The following is a 22,343-nucleotide window of genomic DNA, read 5'->3' as shown; positions in this document are numbered from 1 at the left end:
GGAAAAATCAAACCTGACTCACTCAAAACCTTATTCATCAGATAAAAAAAACACTTCAACACAATCTAATAATAGTTTAACATAATTTAAAAAAATAAAGTGATATATATATATATTTATATATTATGTATATTTGTACTCTAATATTTTTTCATGATTATTTCAATAATTTAAAATTTGGTTTCAACTCTCCTACTAAAGTAGATTTATAAAGTCTAAAATAACTACATTTTTATTAAAATTAAGTAAGCCTACTCTTTACATATTTACATATTGATAACTCTAGTTAAAATTCGGAAGAAAGAAAACACTTTAAATACACCATTGAAAACACTTTAATCTAGAATATCTAGAACATCTGATACAAAGAGAATACATAATTTGGTAAATTCTTTTTGTTATATTTTAATTGGAAAATTTTATTTTTTAATAAATAAAAAATAAGTTATAACATTACATAAAGAAGACACATCATTTAATAATTTCCGTTTATCATCTTTTAATTGAATAATCTTATCCTTTAATTAAAAAAAACTAATCTATACCATTGTATAAAAAAGAATTGATAATTTTTTTATGTCATATTTAATTTTATTCTTTAATAAATAAAAATAATCTATGCCATTCATTATATAAAGATTACATAATTTAACCCTAAACCCTATGTATGTAATTTTCTTTTGTGTCATAAAGTAATTTTATTTCATAAAATAAATAAATATTTTTTTCTTTATTCAAAATAATTAAATAATTTTTTTAAATCAATGATTACATAATTTTTTAATACTATTCTTACAAAATTATATATATTTAAAATTTTATAATATTTTTTAATTAATTACTCATAAAATAATAAAATTATATATATTTAATATAACAAAAGATGTAAACTTCTATGCGTAAAAAATATATTAATTAAAGGTCATGTGTTTTCGAACTATCAATAAATTTATTGAATAGTGTGTCTTAAATAATTGGAACTGCAGAGTATAACCAACCACGTGCGTATTAATTCATTGTTTAAATTCTTTTATCTGCCAAAATTAGGAAGTCACGTTAGTCATGACATTTGGCTGGCCAATAAAGTGCAACGATATCGGTAAATGTCTCATTTATATCACTTACACTCCATACCAAACACGAGCTAAGTAGGTTGGTTTCGGAAGCGATTTAAACAAACGCGAACACCGTGATTTGGATTAGAAGAGACCAAGTTAGGGTTTAGCATCGGGAGAGAGAAGAAGAAGAAGATGGAAGGCGTCGTTGATCACTTGGCTTTCGAGCGGAACAAGACGCAATTCGATGTCGAAGAGATGAAGATCATTTGGGCTGGTTCTCGCCACGCTCTTGAAGTCTCCGATAAAATGGCTCGCCTCGTTGCCAGCGATCCGGTTAATTCTTCATTCGTTCTTCAGTTTCGCTCATTTTTTTGACGTTTTTTAATGCTTCAGCTTCACATTTCTGCAGATTTGAACGGAGACTCACAACATTATATCACCGTCTCTGTTCTTATTATTGTTGCATTTTTAATTGTTTTTGTGCGATTGTATTGCTTATATATTTGTTTCTCTTTACTCATGATGTTTGGTATGGTGTACTGTACTGTACTGTATGTGTATATTGGGTCCAAACAACTTTTCAAGATCGTGCAGACTTATTCATTGGGAAAGTAATTGTTTGTTTTCTTTTGTTTTAGGAAAAGAAGATGATCGGAATTTTAATTGTTAAACTTCCTTAAGAAATTAGTTTTGAATTGTGAGGAAGAGACTGCGTAAAAAATTGGAAAATTGGATTTGCTCGGGAATTGTTTGTCAACGAGAATTTCAGTTTGGGAATTAGATTGGTAGTTCATGTTTCACATATGAATTTAAAATCCCAATATGTAAATGATTTTGACTTTCGAAATGCAGGCATTCAGAAAGGATGATAGGCCCAGGCTTGGTAGGAAGGAGTTATTTAAGAACACTTTGAAAAAAACAGTTTATGCGTGGAAAAGGATTATAGAGCTCCGTCTTAGTGGTTTGTCTGTCTTCTATTTTTTGTTTAGCTTGCAATTGGTATCTTGTTGTTGTCTTAGATGTGAGGTTTCTGTAAATTTTTACAGAAGAGGAAGCTTCTAAGCTCAGATCTTTTGTGGACCAACCTGCTTTTACGGATCTACATTGGGTACGATTAAATTAATTTTCTTAATGACATTCTTTTATTTAATATATTTCTATAAACACATTCGGATGGAATTTCTCGCTCATAAATTCTAGCTCATAAATTCTTTTGCAGGGAATGTTTATTCCTGCTATCAAAGGACAAGGAACAGAGGAACAGCAGCAAAAATGGTTACCTTTGGCTCAAAAGATGCAAATAATTGGTTGCTATGCCCAAACTGAACTGGGCCATGGATCTAATGTTCAAGGGCTAGAAACAACTGCAACCTTTGATCCCAAAACAGACGAGTTTGTAATTCATAGCCCCACATTGACTTCCAGCAAAGTGAGTTCAATGAGAGATGGTGGTTAATGGAAGAATTTACGGGTCCTTTAAGATATGCATTATCATGATATGAGATTATAGAATATCTAATTGCATTCAATTATTCATTCTTTCACATGAACAATCAGGGAAAAACAGCGTGTACATTAATTAGTTTTTTTTTGTATTTACATTTTAATGGGTATTTGGCTAACAAGATATCTTCCAATTATTGGATATTATTGTAACTCTCCTCATGCTGATCTAAACAGTGGTGGCCTGGTGGACTGGGTAAAGTGTCAACGCATGCTATTGTTTATGCCCGACTAATTACTGATGGTCAAGATCATGGAGTGCATGGTAGTTACATGCATCAAACACCTCAATTTTTGCTATTACTCGGACATAATTGATTAACAGTGTGCCCAATTTGTAGGTTTCATTGTCCAGCTGCGAAGCTTGGATGATCACTTACCTCTTCCAGGCATAACTGTGGGGGATATTGGAATGAAATTTGGAAATGGAGCATATAATTCCATGGACAATGGGGTTTTAAGGTTTGACCATGTACGAATTCCAAGAAATCAAATGTTAATGAGGTTAGTTTCATTTTACATATTTTTACCTACTCTCATGAGGAGAATCCAATAATCATAGTTGGGACTTGGGTTTTTATGGTATTCAATTCATGTGTGCTCCATGATGAATGACTGGTCTTGTCCATCCATTATCCACGCATAATTATGATAATAATCAAAATAACAAAAATGAATTTTGTTCTAGTTAAAATGTCTAGGGGACTCGACTAAACATTCATGAAACTCATGAGCTCGCATCTAGATGCGCCATCTCCAAGACTATCTATGTTTGGTAATTTGGTAATGGATATGAATCCTTAGGATAGGTGCTGCTCAAATCAGTGAGATCTATTCACATTCACCACTTCCTATTAAGATTTTTAACCATTAATACATTTGTCCACAATTTGACTTCCCAACAATAGCTGCATTGAGGCAACCTTAAATTAAAACACACACGTACACATTGATGACCAAGCAGACGATGCATTAATCCTAATTGATGACCTTCCCCTTTGGACTTTGTTCATTACCTAATAATATTGGGTTGTGCTATATTGGCTTTGTTCAAAAACCTAACTCAAGAATTATGACAACTACATGTCAAGTAGGATGGTTACCTGAGGTCTTTTTTTTCCCACTTTTACACATATGTTGTGCTCTCATCCTTTTGGCCTAGGGCAAACTCAAGTCACTAGTAAGATGTTAGGTTCTTAGAAAGACCTAATTAGGCAATCATGTGCGTTTTGAATATGATACATGATCTTAAGCAAAGAAAATTTGAGTATATGAACAAGATTCCGCTGTGGTCATAAATGAGTACAATTGTTTTGATGTATAATATCTTAGTACAACCTAAGTCTCCTCGACTCCCCCAAAGATTTTTACTAGAACAGATTCTAGTCATTTTCTTCCGCTAGTCCTCTATTGGAAGATGGATTGATGAAATTATCCTTTTAAGAATCAAGAAACTCACTTGCAAGGGAGGATACGTGCCACTGTTTTATTTTCCGTTCATAAATTGTTGTGTTCTTATCTGTTTTTGTTTTGGGGGTGACTCTTTTTAATTTACCAGGGTTTCACAGGTAACTCGGGAAGGAAAATATGCACAATCCAGTGTCCCACGACAATTAGTTTATGGTACTATGGTATATGTAAGACAAACAATTGTATCTGATGCATCATTAGCTATGTCACGGGCAGTTTGCATTGCTACAAGATATAGTGCTGTTCGAAGGCAGTTTGGGTCAAAACAAGGAAGTCTTGAGACACAGGTAAGTTGTAAAGTTGTAACAGGCATTTGTATATTGCCAATATGCAGTTTGCTACTTCAACATGCTTATTTTATCAATAAATGCAACTGGGAATTTTCAATCTTCCTTTTTCGTAAAAGTGAATATGTGGAAGGTAATACTATCTGAAAACAAAATAGTTTGCTTTAATACTATGTGTACTCAGATTAATATATTTTGAGGCCAATTTTTTTTGTAAGTTCCTAAGAAAGCTTTTAAAATAAAAAGTGAATGCTTACGGGGAAGACAAAATTTCATCAAACACAGGTTGTGCTAAAATTTGAGTTGATTGTCTGTAGTCAAAGCTGCTATGCCTTCCACCACCCACATACTCTGTTCTATACTTCTAATAATTTGTAATGGGAAGGTTGATGAGTTTCCTACATCCATCTTGGACATCATGAAACATTGTATTAAAATATATATTCAGAAACAATAATTGTGTGGCTAGGCTTGCAACATGTCTTCATCAAAGTTTTATGAACACTAAGTTGAGGGTTTGGTGTGTCAATGTGGTTCCATATATATTGCTATACCTCTCCTATCTATTTGGTTTCCATCAATGTGGTCTCATTTTCTGCTATCATTTTTTTGGTCTAGGTGATTGATTATAAAACGCAGCAAGCTAGGCTCTTCCCTTTGTTAGCTTCAGCCTATGCTTTCAGATTTGTTGGTGAATGGTTGAAATGGCTTTATATGGATGTGATGAAACGGTTGCAAGCCAATGATTTTTCAACATTACCTGAGGCTCATGCATGCACTGCAGGGTTGAAGTCCTTGACTACTTCAGCAACCGCAGTATGTGATTACTCATTACTAATGCTCATTACACTAATATTTTAGTTGCTGAATTTAATTGATTATTAAGCAGCTTAATATGGAATGTAAAACCTGCATTTACTTATTTTGAGGATTTTTTCTTGAATTAGATCATGTTATACAATATAGTTCTTTTATATTCTCATTAGTAACATTGGCTGGACGCTTGCACTGATTTCCTGTGATAATTTATTATCATTTAGTGCCTCTATTCTTTACTTCTCTTTGTATGTTGAAGTTGAACTTCTATTCTGTAACGGGAACCCCATGCTGAATCAGATTTATTACTTTTGTCTACATTTCTTGTTCAGGCATTTTGTTTTGTTATTTGTGCTATGCTGTTTTGTTGATTTCTCTTGTTTGTGCATTTTTGCATTGTAGTACTTACAATCTGTTGGCATTCATTCATGCCACCAAGTGCTATTTGATGTTGGATAATGGAAAATATCAGCGACCCAAAAATCTTTTTAGAAATATATAGTCTTATTAACAGATTATGGTGGAAGCATAGTAGACCAAAATAACACGATGCTTCAATGTTATAGATGTACTTTTATCAATATTACACCGTATCCTATTATATGGTGTTCACTTTTTAAAATCTTTTAATTCTTTGAAGTTTGGATTAAATTAATTTACTTCAATTTGCAGGATGGAATTGAAGAATGTCGCAAACTATGTGGTGGCCATGGTTACCTTTGTAGTAGTGGTCTCCCTGAGTTATTTGCAGTCTATATTCCTACCTGCACTTATGAAGGAGACAACATTGTGCTGCTGTTACAGGTTTTTGTAAATGTTAAATACAGCCACTTTTACCATCACATTGTGTGTTATTTGTTGATACAATTGTGAATGAAATTCTCATCTGTAAATAGGATTGTGCAGCATGATAGCTTGTCTATTTTTTGACGGCCGGCATTTAATTGGCTTGTATTCATTGTGTTCTCACATTTTGCAGATTTTTATATTAAAGAAAATACTGTTATACTGATTCTTTTTTTTTTTTTAGTTCAAGATTTTTGGGGTATCAAATCTATTTGGAACGAGAGAAAGTCACAAAGGATAGAAATAATTAAAATAATCAGCATTTATTATTCTTATTTACACTGTCTTGTATTGCTGTATCTTCATTCTTTGTGCAAGTATTCTCATGTGCCCCTTTGACAGTTATGCTCTTAATACATCCTAGTTGTTGTTTTTTTTGTGAGGTTTATTATCAGATATTATTAATTGAGAATTGTCTTGAGTTTTTTTATAACTTCTAGCAAATCCATTATAGGTGGCAAGGCATCTCATCAAGAGTATTTCTCAGTTGCGCTCTGGGAAAAAGCCTGTTGGTACCACATCTTATATTGGACGAGTGGAGCAGCTGATGCTCTATCGTTCTGATGTTCAGAAAGGTATAACTGCACATAAAAAGCCTACCCGTTATAACACAAAGTGGTATAAGAAGTGTTAGATATTATTAGATATAATTAGATATTATTTGATATTATGAGATATTATAGATATTGTTAGATATCTCATTTATGTAATGGGCTTAGCCCATATGTTTCTTTTTCCTATATAAACATAACCCTATGTGTTCAATATACACTAGGGATTTACCCTATTCTTTCTTTTCCTTTAATATGGTATCAGAGCATAAGGTTAGAGTTTAGGGTTTAGGGTTCAATTTTTATTGGTGAATTCCAGCCACCACCCCCACTGTCTCGCCGGACCTCCGCCGGAACTTCGCTGGAACTTCGCCGGAACTTCGCCGGACCTTCGCCGGAATCGCTGTCGGAGCCTTCATCTTTGTTGCTCCCGCCAATTAACCGGTGACTGGATTTGTCCTTATCTTTTATGGCTTCTTCCGCTTCCGCTGCCACTATGGCTTCTTCTTCCGTCTCATCTATTTATACTAATTACGTCAATGTTCATCTTTCCATTGACAAATTGGATGGAACCAATTATGACACTTGGGCATCAGATATTAAATTATGGCTTAAGAGTCAAGGTTATGTTGATCATCTTACTCATCCTACTCTTGCTGAAAATGAGGTTGTTCGTTGGTCGAAAATTGATGCTCAATTATGCATTGTTATCAAATCGACCATTCACTCATCTTTAAAACAAATTTTTCGTACCTATGAAACATGTTCAGAAGTTTGGGAACAAGCAAAATTATTATACACCAATGATACTCAACGTCTTTATGGTGTGTGTCAAAATCTTCTCACAATTGTTGCTCCCAAACGTCTTGATGGTACAATGGCAGAATATCTAGGTAAACTTCATGCTCTTCTTCATGATTTTAATGAGTTATTACCTCCTGCCTCTACTCCTTCTCAAGAACTAGAACAAAGATCCAAGTTCTTCATGTTATTGGGTTTACATGGTCTTCCTGATGATTATTCTCACGTTCGTGATCAAATTTTGGGATCTCCTATTGTGCCCAATTTTACTTCCACTTGTTCTACCCTTTTGCGCGTGCCAGGTAAACACACCGCTGATATAACGTCTCATGTTGATGACTCTTCTGCTTTAGTATCTCAGCATAATGATCGTACTCGCCCTCACAAGCCGGGCAAAGGGCGTCACAAGTGTGACCATTGTGGCAAACTTGGCCACAAAATTGACAGATGTTATGCCTTACATGGTCGTCCTCCTAGATCTGTTGCGGTTGCTCAAATTGCCCCTGTGCAACCTTCTACCATGGACCATACTTCAATTGATACCCCAAGCCAGCCTGCTATTTTCAATGAATTTCTTAAATGGTATGAGGATCGTCAGAACCCTAGTTCCACGGCTTCTGTTGCACATTCAGGTACATCTTTTGTTGGCCTCACTCACTCCACTTCCCATGGCCCTTGGGTTCTAGATTCAGGTGCCACTGATCACATTACTGGTAATAAATCTTTTTTCTCTTCCCTATCTACTACGGGTTATTTACCTTCAGTTACCATGGCCAATGGATATAGGGTACCATCACATGGTGTTGGTACTATTAATCTTTTTTCATCTTTATCTATTGATAATGTTCTTTATGTCCCTGGGTCTCCATTTAACTTATTATCCATTAGTCGTCTCACTCGTTCCCTTGACTGTGTTATTTCTTTTACCAAAGATTCTGTTACTTTACAGGACCGGAGTTCGGGACGGATGATTGGCACCGGATGTGAGTCTCATGGACTTTATCAACTACAGATCTCTGCACATGTTGGCGCAATTATGGATTCTCCATCTCTCATTCATGCTCGGTTGGGTCATTCTAGTCTTGCCAAGATGCAACAACTTGTTCCAAGTTTGTCTAATGTGTCTACTTTATCGTGTGAGTCGTGTCAGTTAGGGAAACACATTCGTAGTTCTTTTCCTCGTAGTGTCTCACAACGTGCTTCATCTCCTTTTGCCTTAGTTCACTCTGACATTTGGGGACCAAGTCGTATTAAGTCTAATTTAGGATTTCAGTATTTTGTTACTTTTATTGATGATTATTCAAGATGTACTTGGGTATTTTTAATGAAAAACCGTTCTGAGTTGTTTTCTATATTTCAAATATTTTACAATGAAATTAAAAATCAATTTGGAATTTCCATCCGAATTTTGCGAGGTGATAATGGATGTGAGTATCTTTCTCATTCTTTTAAAAATTTTATGGCTTCTCATGGTATTCTTCATCAAACTTCATGTGCTTATACACCTCAACAAAATGGGGTAGCTGAGCGCAAGAATAGACATCTTGTTGAAACAACTCGTACTATTTTAATCCATGGTGATGTTCCTCAGCGTTTTTGGGGTGATGCTGTTCTTAGTGCATGTTATCTCATTAATCGCATGCCATCTTCAGTTTTAGATAACAAAATTCCTCATTCTATTTTATTTCCACATGACCCTCTCCACTCTTTACCTCCCAAAGTTTTTGGGTCCACATGTTTTGTTCATAATTTTAGTCCTGGTCTTGATAAATTATCTCCTAAGTCACACAAATGTGTCTTTTTAGGGTTCACTAGATCACAAAAAGGATATAAATGTTTCTCACCGTCTTTAAACCGTTATTTTATTTCAGCAGATGTCACCTTCAGTGAATCTTCCCTTTACTTTAAGTCTTGTCCTATAGTTGAACCTCCGACTGTTGAACCTGATCTTCCTATTGCTATCCGTAAAGGTATACGTTCTACTCGTAATCCCTCTCCACATTATACTGCTTTGAGTTACCATAGACTATCTCAACCCTTTTATACTTGCCTTTCGTCTATTTCTTCTGTATCCATTCCATTCCAAAATCTGTAGGTGATGCCTTAGCCCATCCTGGTTGGCGTCAGGCCATGCTTGATGAAATGAATGCGCTTCAGAATAATGGAACTTGGGAACTTGTTCCTTTACCATCTAGGAAATCTGTTGTTGGTTGCAGGTGGATTTTTGCTATCAAAGTTGGTCCTGATGGTACTATTGATCGTCTCAAAGCTCGTCTTGTGGCTAAGGGTTATACCCAAATTTTTGGTTTAGACTATGGTGATACTTTTTCTCCAGTAGCAAAGATGGCCTCTGTTCGCTTATTCATAGCTATGGCTGCTCTTCAACAATGGCCTCTTTATCAACTGGATGTTAAAAATGCTTTTCTTAATGGGGATTTGCAGGAAGAAATTTATATGGAGCAACCTCCCGGTTTTGTTGCTCAGGGGGAGTCTTCTGGATTGGTATGTCGTCTTCGCAAATCCTTATATGGCCTCAAGCAGTCTCCTAGGGCTTGGTTTGGAAAATTTAGCAATGTTGTTCAACAATTTGGTATGACTCGCAGTGAAGGCGATCATTCAGTTTTTTATCGTCACTCGAGTGCTGGGTGTATCTATCTTGTAGTATATGTTGATGACATTGTTCTTACAGGCAGTGATCACCATGGCATCTCACAAGTAAAACAACACCTTTGTCAACACTTTCAGACCAAAGATCTTGGCAAACTCAGATATTTCTTGGGGATTGAGGTAGCACAATCCAATACTGGTATTGTTATCTCTCAAAGAAAATACGCATTAGATATTTTGGAGGAAATTGGGTTGATGAATTCGAAATCTGTTGATACTCCCATGGATCCCAACGTCAAGCTTCTACCCAATCAGGGGGAGCCTCTTTCAGATCCTGAGAAGTACAGGAGATTAGTTGGAAGATTGAACTATCTCACTGTTACTCGTCCTGATATTTCCTTTGCAGTCAGTGTGGTGAGTCAATTTCTTAATTCTCCATGTGAAGATCATTGGAATGCAGTCATTCGTATAGTGAAGTACATTAAAGGCTCTCCTGGAAAAGGTTTGTTATATGGTCATAATAACCATACTAAAGTCGTTTGTTATTCAGATGCTGATTGGGCAGGATCTCCATCTGATAGAAGGTCAACTTCTGGTTATTGTGTCTCCATTGGTGATAACTTGATCTCTTGGAAGAGCAAGAAACAAAGTGTTGTGGCAAGATCTAGTGCAGAAGCAGAATATAGAGCTATGGCCTCGGCTACTTGTGAGCTTATTTGGCTTAAACAGTTACTTAAAGAATTGCAATTTGGAGAGGTTACTCAAATGACACTGATATGTGATAATCAGGCTGCTCTTCATATTAGCTCAAATCCAGTTTTTCATGAAAGGACAAAACATATTGAGATTGATTGTCATTTCATTCGAGAAAATATTATATCAGGAGATATCAAGACTGAGTTTGTTAATTCAAATAATCAATTAGCATATATTTTTACTAAACCCTTACGAGCACCTAGGATTGATTACATTTGTAACAAGCTGGGTACATATGATCTATATGCACCAGCTTGAGGGGGAGTGTTAGATATTATTAGATATAATTAGATATTATTTGATATTATGAGATATTATAGATATTGTTAGATATCTCATATTTATGTAATGGGCTTAGCCCATATGTTTCTTTTTCCTATATAAACATAACCCTATGTGTTCAATATACACGAGGGATTTACCCTATTTTTTCTTTTCCTTTAATAAGAAGAATTTGTTGTTCCCTCTTCTTTCAACTAATAATAAAGGGGATAACTCCATTTGGTTTCCACATTCTTCTGTCCCATTTTACCTCTAATAACTACACATGTACACTCAAATTACTGTACATAACTCGAAAAAACCCCACCCACCTGTGAAGTCAACTTGTAGAAGAATAATTTATTATTCTTTCTTTCAATAAAATATGCAGGTACGGTGCCTTTTTTTTCTCTACTCGATAATTGAAGTTGACTCATTATAATTAACGGAAATCATCTAATATATATGGAGACTGTATGAACTATCTAGACATAGTTTTATCCTTAAAAGAAGTCTTTCCCACTTCCATGATTCTGAAATTGGTACGAGGGCAGGTTTCAACCTGTTTTCCCATTTAAACTCTATATCCACTGCACCTATCCGCCTACTGCTCATCAGTAAATTCTTTCACTATATTTGTGATCCTCCCTGCCTCAACAATTTCCACGAAGTTTACAGCATTGATTACCTAATATGAGATCTGAAGTGCCCAAACCCTGAAGTTTTTGCTGCCATCTGCTTTTCCATGCGTTACCTGGCAGGCTGGCATGAATCACTTGATGCCATCTGCACTCAGACACTTTTGCTGCCTATTGAGAGAGTGAGCACTTTTCTGGCGGTGCTCTGCCAGATTCTTAGTGAAACCACTTGCAGAAGACATCCCATGTCCTTTCAGCTACCATCTTGGCCATTTCATGGTTGTTTTGGATCATAAATCCCGTGGTTTTGATATTCTTTGAACAGTTCATTGTGTGTTAGTGTGCCCATACCTACTCCCATACTTTTTTACACACTCCGTATATGGCTCTGATTTTTGGTGATCTCCCGTTGATTTATCTGAATAATGGAAGGCCAAAATTTTGGTGCATCAGGTTTTTCTGGCCCTGTTTGCATTGATTCTGTTGGAGATTAATAATGCATAAAAGTGGTCGGGTGGGAAGGGAACTCTCTCATCTCTTGAGCTAGCTTTTGGGCTTGTAAAAATGTGAGGATTATCTAACCCAATTGTACTATATGATGCTTTACTCAACCTTTCTAGTTAGCCCCTTCAAAGATAGCCCTCTGCAGGACATTGGCATCTTGCTCTATTAGATTGCAATTAACAGAATTAAGGCTACAATTGTTAGTGACGAGTGAGCGAAGAAGCTTCACATTATAGAAAAGGACAAGTTAAGAAATGTATAATTGAAAAACCCATAAATCTATTATCTTAGGTAGTGCTTGTTTCAGGGTATCAGGAGAGATTTCTAGGGAAGTGAACTTGTGAATATCTCATTCCCATATTTGGTACAAGTTTTAGTAAACACATCCCCAGGAATTGTTGTTTCCGAAGAATATCAACTACTCAATTGTTTTACTTCTCATTTCCAAGGAGAAGGGTGGGTATTGTGTATTTTCTACAATGGCGACGTCTTCTCACTCCACTTTTCCACAATTCTTCGTTCACTTTTAGTTTCTAATTAAATATTTTTTTCTGAAATTACAAATGGCAACCAAATTTGCTTATAATGAAAAAAATATTCCTATGCATAATATTTATGGGAATGTAACTTCTGGAAATACAATTTTATTCCTTTATGTTTTGAGTTGAATATGATGTTAGGTTTATTTATGTGATTTTCTCATGGTTCATTAATAGAATTTTCCCAGTGTTTTACCTCCCCATGTATTCCCTATCAAGAATATCTTATATATGTATACCAGCTTGTAATGTATGTCATGGTAGAATTTGTAATCCTAGGGACTAATTTAGGATTGTTTATCTTAATAATTATAATCATTGCAATTCATACCAACACTACTAAACTAGCAGTGGATTGTCTAGACACATAATTTATCCTAACCAGATGTTTTGTAGAATTCATAAGTTGATTATTTTGAGTTTTGCAGAGGAGGATTGGTTGAAGCCTAATGCAGTGCTGGGAGCATTCGAAGCTAGGGCTGCTAAGAAGTCTGTTGCTTGTGCTCAAAATCTTAGCAAGTTTACCAATCCTGAAGAAGGTAATTGATTTAACGCTTAAGTTCACAAGCTATATGCTTATATCTCGTGTTTGATTTGATTTCTTGGTGTGGTGATGGGGGAGACTGACTGCTGTTGAACCACGGTATTGGCTGGGTAGTAGTTACCTTGGCCGATTCATTTATGTTTGAGTGCATGTGTATTGTGTAATTAGATATGATTATCATAAATGCTGATAAATTTTTCGATGGCAGGTTTCCAAGAACTCTCAGTCGATCTAGTTGAGGCAGCTGTTGCTCATTGCCAGTTAATTGTTGTTTCCAAGTGAGTTTCTCGTTTTTACCGGTCTGCATATATATGTCGTTTATCTATGTAATGTGATGGATTGTCTGTTGGGTGAATAGCCCTTTGTGGATGAACAACCCATACAAAATATCCAAATCAATCGTATATACACCCACACACAGTTGATTCTAGTATTTGCTTGGATATTCTTCATTGAAAGTTGATCGAACTTGTGGTTTTCAGATTTATTGAGAAGTTGCAGAAAGATATTCCTGGAAAGGGAGTGAAACATCAATTAGAACTTCTTTGTAGCATTTATGCTTTGTCTCTTCTTCATAAGCATTTGGGTGATTTTCTTTCAACTGGCTGCATCACTCCCACACAGGGTTCCCTTGCAAATGATATGCTGAGGTCCTTGTATTCACAGGTTTGTCCTAAACGATTGCGTCGCTTTGGTGGTAGGTTTTTATTTATGAAACTGATTGATTATCTGTTTGGTTAGCTTCGTCCTAATGCAATTGGACTAGTTGACGCGTTTAACTACACTGATCACTACCTTGGTTCGGTTCTTGGGCGTTATGATGGAGATGTGTACCCAAAGCTGTACGAGGAGGCATGGAAGGATCCATTGAATGATTCAGTTGTGCCGGACGGCTTTCAAGAATATATTCGACCAATGCTGAAGCAACAACTTCGAAATGCTAGACTCTGAATCATTTTGTAACTCTACTCTCACCAGACAAACTCTTGTATTTTACACTTAAGTTAAACACGATAATAAATTTTATAAATGGAAAATTAAATAGACACCAATAAAATTGTCATCGTAGATATATACTTTTAATTTTTTTATTTTTTGTGGATTAAGTATGTCTATAGCCCTATCCGGAAGCAATTAGATCAAATAAATATAATATTATAACTTTATAACATTAAAATCTATAATAAAAACATTATTTCATAGATTAACATTTATATCAAACATAAAAATTTAATTCATTGTACCACATTAATTAGGGTTGCTTTTAATAAAATACAATGCTGTTAGCTAAGATAAAATACATTGTACCACATCTTAACATGCATACAGAACTCATGCTACTGATGGCATGAACTTAACATTGCTTAAGATACTCCATGCTTATTCTATCACATAATTTTTGCTGATTAAAAAAAAGCCTTACCCAAAGAAAGGAAATTCAAGAGCAGACATTCATGCCAAGATGGAGAAAAAAGAATATTGCTTTCGTAATCATAGAAGATTGTTTTTTTAATAATATTATAATTTTTTGTTACATTATAATATTATGCAAGTACGGCACAGTCCTTACGCACACATACTACTCATGTATTACAATAAATCTTTAAGAACTGAAATTATGTTATAAAATTCGTTATTAGAGTAATTTTTTAATAGTTTAAATATGTATTTTAGTCCCATCAAATATAATAATATATGCTTTTATAGTGTCTATAAAAAAATTTGATAGTTTTAAAATTTTATAATATGTTTTGTCCTTATAAACAATAGTTAGTTTAGCATTAAAAATAGAAAATACTAATTATTATAATTAAAATAAAAAATAATATTTCAAAATAAGATAATTAAATTTTTGTAGTAAGCGATTTAATCAAGTAATATATTTCTTAATATAAATTAGATAATTACGTGTTATTTTCTTATCCAATATTTTACTTTTCAAACTGTATTTTATATTGAAAATAATTATAATTTACTTAGATTCTTATAATTTAATTTTTATATATTAGTTTTGATATTATAACTTTTAATATTGTAAAACCATTTATTTTTAATATATAAGTAATATATTATGTTTTATATTTTAAAGAATTACTAATTACGATATGTTAAAATTATATGTTATGTCAAGAAATTATTATTATTCTTTTTTTTCTTTATACTATTTAAAAGTAATATAAAATATTTTTATTAATAATATATTGATATATTTCGTTGCGAATCATTCTTTACATATAAAATGATATATAATAAAATCATATATAATAATTTTCGTTTAATATTTTTTATAAAGAAAAAATTAATGAATTTAAAAATAATATAAAATTTGTAACATCCCTATATTTTCCCATATCTATAATCATAATCTGTATGAAATATTAAAATAAATATATAAACATAATACAAATATGTCTAAAATTTCATTATTATAATGTTTCAAATTATCTCTCACTTCATAAGACTTGAAACATTTACATAAAATTTAAAACAAAATTTCAAAAGAAAAATAAACATTTTCTATTATCCATCGAAACTTTATCACCTGTAACATCATCTGCTCCCGTGTAAAATACACGATCATCACAGATCAAAGAAAAACAACCACAAAACAAAACAAAGGGTAAGCTAGGTATTTTTAAAACTTATAACACAAATATGAGTTTAAACATCCACATAAATTCATCATTTCTCATGCATTTCACATAACCATCAAGTGTCTATCAACAATTTCAATATTCATCTTTCTTATGTCAGACTTCTACTGACTCATAACAAATAGACACTTGACTCTACTTCCGGAAGACTCGTGCGTTGACTTAGACTCAGAGATCTGCATTTGTCATACTACATCACTGTGAAATCCACACAGCTATGCGCATAATTAATTTCAATATCATCTCTCTCCTAGTATGACAGGGTTAATTCATATAACAGGTCAAGTTAATTATCTTTCAAACAACTTACCCATTCATATGAACCTCCTTCGACTCTCACCACCTGAATAACTTCATCTATATGATTCCATTATCTCAGGAGAGTCAGGATATCTCCTTCTAGACGAATCCCTAGTCAATGCACATCCTAAACAATCTTAACACGGTATTTTCTTTCCTGAAAATACTATGTCTTGATTAGAATTCATATTTTGAACCTCAAAATATCCACCATCAAACAATCAAATCATACCAATGTTTAAAATTTCCAAAATACACAACAATTCATTGACTAATCATATAAATGTCTAATTAAAGAGATTTTCAATTAACTATACATGAAATAAAAGTTTACATACTTTATAAGAAAAACTATATAGAAATAAATAAATCAATCTTTTAAAAGCAAATAAAAATTAGTTTAATATATATTTTATTTTTATTTATTATTATCATTTTTTTTAGACTTTAGCTTAAGCTAGAATTCGCTAGCTTGAGCTAAAATCCACCAGAGAGCACCCAAAATTTTAGTTTGAGCTAAAATTCGCTAGCTTGGGCTAAAATCCTCCAGAGAGCACCCAAAATTTTAGCTTGAGCTAGAATTCGCTAGCTTGAGCTAAAATCCTCCAGAGAGCACCCAAAATTTTAGCTTGAGCTAGAATTCGCTAGCTTGAGCTAAAATCCTCCAGAGAGCACCCATAATTTTCTAGCTTGAGCTAGAACTTGCTAGCTTGGGCGAAATATGCAGAAAAATTCTGCATAACTTAATATACCTATCAGATTATAAATCAACATCTCATTCGATTCATAAATTATAAATCTACACATTACATTGGTAGTTCCTGTTCAGCATGATACAATCACTCTCATTGAATCATTGAGTTATTATCTCCATCTATACATATATATGATTTCTAATTCTACAACCATTTAAATCAAACAACTAATTCTCAATCACAACACTTTCAATTTCAATACAATATACTCAAAACAAGAAATCTTGCAACAAAATTTGGAATTGGTGACCACGTCACACTCACATTCAAATCTTCTAACCTAGGGTTCTATTGAAGATTTTAAACTAGCTTCCCTCCCTTACCTGGACTTTAGCAGATGCTCACTAAGAGCTCCAGACCCGCCAAAAGCTTAAGGATACCCTAACCTGCACCACAGAGTTCTGATCACAAATCTAACTACATCACTAGGACCCTGAGCTAACAGAGACTAATTCTGAAGATAAAAACCTCACATGCAAACTTAAATTAAAAGGCATTAAAAGGCAACCCAACCAGCTCAAAACTAACTCAAAGGAAAAAGAGCCAAGAATGAACTTACTCTATCTAAGATTTTGATCGGTCAATCTTGTAGATTTCACTGCCAGGAGTCCAATGGCAGACTCTGATCATCAAACTGACGAAAGAGGAGGTCAAAGTCTAAGAGAGAAGGGAGAGGAAAGGGAAAAGGGAACAAAAATGAACATACTCTATGAAAGATTCTGATCGGTCAATATTGTAGATCTCGCTGCCAGGAGTCCAATGGTGGACTCCGATCGTCAAACAATGACCGAGGAGGTCGGAATTTTAGAGAGAAGGCAGAGGAAAGGAAAAAGGAGTTTTTAGAGAGATGATAGTTCTTTTTAAAATGAAACCTGAATAACTAAATTTCTATTTATATTGCCTTTTCACTTTAATAATAAAATATTCAGGTGTCATTTTAATTGTACCATTTCTACTCTAAGACTATTTTTCTCGGTCCTTACAAAATTTATTGTTCATGGCAAATTTAAAAAATTATTTGTAATATTTTTCATTTATAAAAAAAAATCAAATGAATTATTTAATTGAATTATTCATTTAAAATAATCTAAATATTTTAATTAATATTTTATAATTTTTTATACGAAATTAGCTATAGAATAATATGGATTAAGAAATACTAACATTAAAAATATATATAGACTAAAATAAGATTGGATAATATTTTCTAGGAGTTAAAAGCATCGTTTAATTATTTTGTATTAGTTTTAAATTGGGCAAAGATGAAAAGAAAATATTAATGATTATTTTCTATGTCACTTATAATTTTCATCTATTATAATTATTAATTATAAAAATATATAACATTTTATATTAATTTTGTCTTTAAATATAAAATATTTTGTTTTGATATGTTGAAAATTTATTTTATAATAATTTAATATTATAATATCTATAATATTCCATAAATATAATTAATTATTAAATACAAGTTCCACAAGTTTCTATACAATAATTTTTCAAAATATTCATAAGACATAATTATGACTTATATAAATAAAAATAATTATAATTCAAAGCTCAAAATAAAACCTAAAGTCTTTTAGAAACTCTTGTACTGGTATGATTATTTGTTTGTGTATGTAATACAATCATCGTAGTTCACAATGCAACAAGAAAAACAAGGGTAAGATAGTGAAAATAAAGATAACATAAACAATTCAATCAAAAGAGCAAACCAAATTACATGGATCAATTTCTCAATCAGGTCATTTTCATTTCATTCATATTGACTCCTCATAGATCCATTTGTTTCACAATACCTTGATTTTCTTTCAATCCTTAGTACTTTTGATTTCATTTCAATCACAATGATTGCATATAGATCTATTGTCTTTCGTAAGACTCATTAAGAATGATCGTACCAGATACTAACATCTAATTCATACCTCTAGGATATCCAATACCGTGTGTCTCTGCAGGTCACGATCCCTCTTCAGCTTCTTACCACCTGATATCTTAGTTTGTGACTTAAATCATCTGTGAAGTTAGAGGATATATGTTAAAACATAGATTTTTCATACTTAGTGTACCAATGCACAACATCCCATACAATATCTCAAATCCATGACATCAAGTTAACACAAACTTTTCTTTTCGCATACATTACATATCATTTAGAAATTTTACAATTCAATTAATCATACAATATCACTCGTATATTACATACCATTCATAAATTTCACAATCCAATTTAAAATACAAATTAATATCCAATTTGTATTAAAAAATTTATATTCATACATAATTCAAATACTTGAAAGAAAAGAAAAGAAAGAATGAAAGAAGATGTCTTTTCTTAGCTAAAGTGAGAATTTATAGCTCAAGCGATAATAAACTTTTGCTTGAGCGATAATTTTTAGCTTAAACGAGAATGAGTACTTGAGCGAAAATGAGGTTGAGACCAGACCAGGTTACAGTGATATTTTTGCTAGAGCAAAAATTGTTTCGCTTGAACGAGAATTGATCCAAGACTACGCTTGGTTGTAGTATTATTTTTGCTTGGGCGAAATTTGTCACTTCAGCGAAAATGAACCCCAAAGTAGGGTAAATTTTCAGCCATATTTCGCTTGAGCAAAAATTTGTGCCCGTGCAAAAATATCAGGACTTAAGTAACCTAATTGACTTAATTCTAAATCTTCATCCAAAATCAACACTCCAAATCATTCATAACACAATTCACAACATTCAAAAACCTATTTAACATACAAAAACAACACTTAAATACTAAACTATCAAAATCTAATATTTCTACAAGTTGAGACAACATATAATCAAACAACATCTCTGTAGAAGAAATTCAAGTTTGGGATCACACCCCCTCCATTAAAAAACTAAAGTTAATTTTCCTTACCTGAATTATTTAGCTTTCCAAATAACCTCTAGAACTTTATTTTTTTTAATTTGGATAAGCTTCAAGTTATGAGGACCTAATGCAAGTTATCCAAACATAACATAAACTCATTATTTAGTAGAATAACTTGAGAGTGTCTTTTTTCTCAACTGATCCCAACAAAATTTATGACTAAATTCCTAGGAAAAAAAACAAGAATAAGAAATATTTTGAACAAATATGAAATTATCCTATTTTAGAATATATTCATGTAGGAATGCTCCCTGACCCCTCAACTGCTTTGAAGTGCAACTAGATTCTGAAATAAATGACACATGAAATCAAAAAATGAAGAGAGAATAAGAAAAAAGGAACTTGGAGTTTTCTACGTTCTTACAATATCAAATTTAGAAAATAATTTATAAACTCTAAGTAAGATATAATCATTTAAAATAAAAATAAATAAATAAATTATTGAATAAAATTTAAAATAATGTATAATTATCATAGTTATATTTATATTTAAAAAGTATTGCTTAATTAAATTATTTGTCTAAAAAATTATTATATTAATTTAAAATTTTCTTTGTACTTTTAATTATATAGATTATTATATTTTATTTAATTAACTATAATTAATAATAAGAACTAAAAACAACAGTTAGAAAATATAGAAAAAAAAAATCAAATTAACAAATACTTTTGGGAGGAATAAAAGTCAAAAGAGTTATGTTTACAGAATTAAAAATATATTTAAACCTTTTTAAATATATATTAATGAAAAGAGATAACTTTTTTAATGTTTTAATTTGATGAAATATTTAAATTGGTATAAAAAATGAGGCGTAGAAAATGTATATGTTTCCGTAATTAAAACTTTTATGAGAAATTTATTTGTTTATATATAAGATTTAGGATATTTGATATTTCACACACAATCACATGTTTCTCTTTATATTTGATACAGAATCATTTGTACGAGAGTAAATGATTTTTTTAATAATCAATTTATCTAAAATCGGAAATATATTAGTAAGCTCACTCATCTTTCAATAGTCAATTTAGTATTCAGTTATTTTAATCGTGTTTATTTTAAAAAGTCTTTTTAGTTTTTTATACTAATTTTTCAACGACATTGTTATATATAATTAAAACAATAGTGGTTATATTAAAAAGATATAAAAACTAATTCAGAAGTAAACGAATTTTTAACAAAATATATATCCATTAAATGTTTCTTTAATTAATGTAAACGTACACATAGAGTTAGAAATATAAGTCTTGCCTTCAAAAAATCTTAAAGCAAAAGATTTACGACTATCATTTTTTTTTCAATTTCCTATTTAACTTGCATGAAAACTTGATCTTGAACTATTATTTTTAGAGTTTGTTTCGCAATAAAATATTTCAAAAAATAATAAACTTGGTATATTATTCAGTTATGTAAATTATTAACAACTATAATTTTTTTATAGTATTATACATTTTTGTATGGATCGGAAAGATATTGTATTTGTATTTATTGTTGTTCGTCTTCTCATACTTTTGATAAATTTTGTTTTTTTATTTCCAATGAACTAATTACGTTAAATTAAAGGTGATAATTAAAGGATATTCTAATGCATATACACAAAAGAGACTATGTGTCCTCAAACTATAATCCAATTACAACCGAGCAATATAAGAACTCAAAAAATCTATATACATGTCATGTAATCTGTGAATAAAATGGTTTGAACATAGAATGCTAATTAAAAACTCAAAACATCACATAATGATGCAATGATCAATAAAAAAGACTAAAACAACAAGTTGCCTAAAGTACTTTATTTTCTTAGTAGTTTGTAGTAACTCATGAAGCACTACGATTTAAATTATTATGTGTTCCTAATGCATCTCAGCTTACACAAATTTTTATCTCGGTTGTTGGACCTTCATCAGAATCTAAGTTAGTTATAAAAAAGATTTAAGATAGTATTTAAAATTTGATAATAAATATTAATAATTATATACCGTGACTTGATTTTGATAATCTATTTATAGAGTTGAATTAAGTATATATAAGTTTTCATATTTTAATTTCACAAGTAGTATTTAATTACATGTTAATTTGGTGACTAGGTGAAGACGGCTACTTAGAGTACTAAGATGTGTTGATCATGTGGGCAAGATGTACTAAGCACGGATGTGTGCGGAAACATCTCAGCCACACATTACATTATATAATACTAATGATCTTTAAATTTTCTTTTCTCTGGCGTAAAGTCAGAACATGGACGGTTACAATGGACTTAAAATGAAGTTGTTTGTTTCATTCAAGTACTGCTACTTCCCTCTCTCACACCCTCTTTCTTAACACAAAATTTGGCTAAATGAAATCACATGAAATTGAAATTCACACATACCACAACTTTTCCATGTTCTACTGTACCAAAAAGGGGATACTCATTTATGGCTATGCTTTGGTGGTTGAGATGCATGGATGAAGAACAAGACACGCAAACATCCCTTAATATATAAACAACCAAAATGGGACAAACAAATATCCTTAAGAAACGACCACGTTTTTGAATCTACTGTA

The 22,343-nt window shown here is 32.1% G+C and overlaps 1 protein-coding gene across 1 annotated transcript; it reads left to right on the top strand.

Moving 5' to 3' along the window:
- Nucleotides 1-995: 995 nt before the first annotated feature.
- Nucleotides 996-14,238, top strand: LOC137808101 (peroxisomal acyl-coenzyme A oxidase 1-like). The gene is made up of 14 exons (XM_068609051.1): nt 996-1,391; nt 1,911-2,019; nt 2,105-2,166; nt 2,278-2,487; nt 2,739-2,826; nt 2,903-3,065; nt 4,120-4,318; nt 4,937-5,134; nt 5,807-5,938; nt 6,435-6,555; nt 13,066-13,176; nt 13,390-13,459; nt 13,664-13,847; nt 13,923-14,238. Exons 1-14 carry the CDS (start codon nt 1,251-1,253, stop codon nt 14,130-14,132), a joined length of 1,998 nt encoding a protein of 665 aa, XP_068465152.1. The 5' UTR covers nt 996-1,250; the 3' UTR covers nt 14,133-14,238.
- Nucleotides 14,239-22,343: the final 8,105 nt, after the last annotated feature.

Source organism: Phaseolus vulgaris, chromosome 3 (genome assembly GCF_000499845.2).
Source record: "Phaseolus vulgaris cultivar G19833 chromosome 3, P. vulgaris v2.0, whole genome shotgun sequence".
NCBI lineage: Eukaryota > Viridiplantae > Streptophyta > Magnoliopsida > Fabales > Fabaceae > Phaseolus > Phaseolus vulgaris.
This window is presented reverse-complemented; position numbering and strand designations above follow the sequence as displayed.

Excerpts from the sequence above, each read along its gene's own strand:
- LOC137808101 (XM_068609051.1), top strand. The coding sequence starts at position 1,251 with ATGGAAGGCGTCGTTGATCACTTGGCTTTCGAGCGGAACAAGACGCAA. Across the intron at positions 5,939-6,434 it reads ACATTGTGCTGCTGTTACAG|GTGGCAAGGCATCTCATCAA; the intron begins GTTTTTGTAAAT and ends AATCCATTATAG. Across the intron at positions 13,848-13,922 it reads TGAGGTCCTTGTATTCACAG|CTTCGTCCTAATGCAATTGG; the intron begins GTTTGTCCTAAA and ends CTGTTTGGTTAG.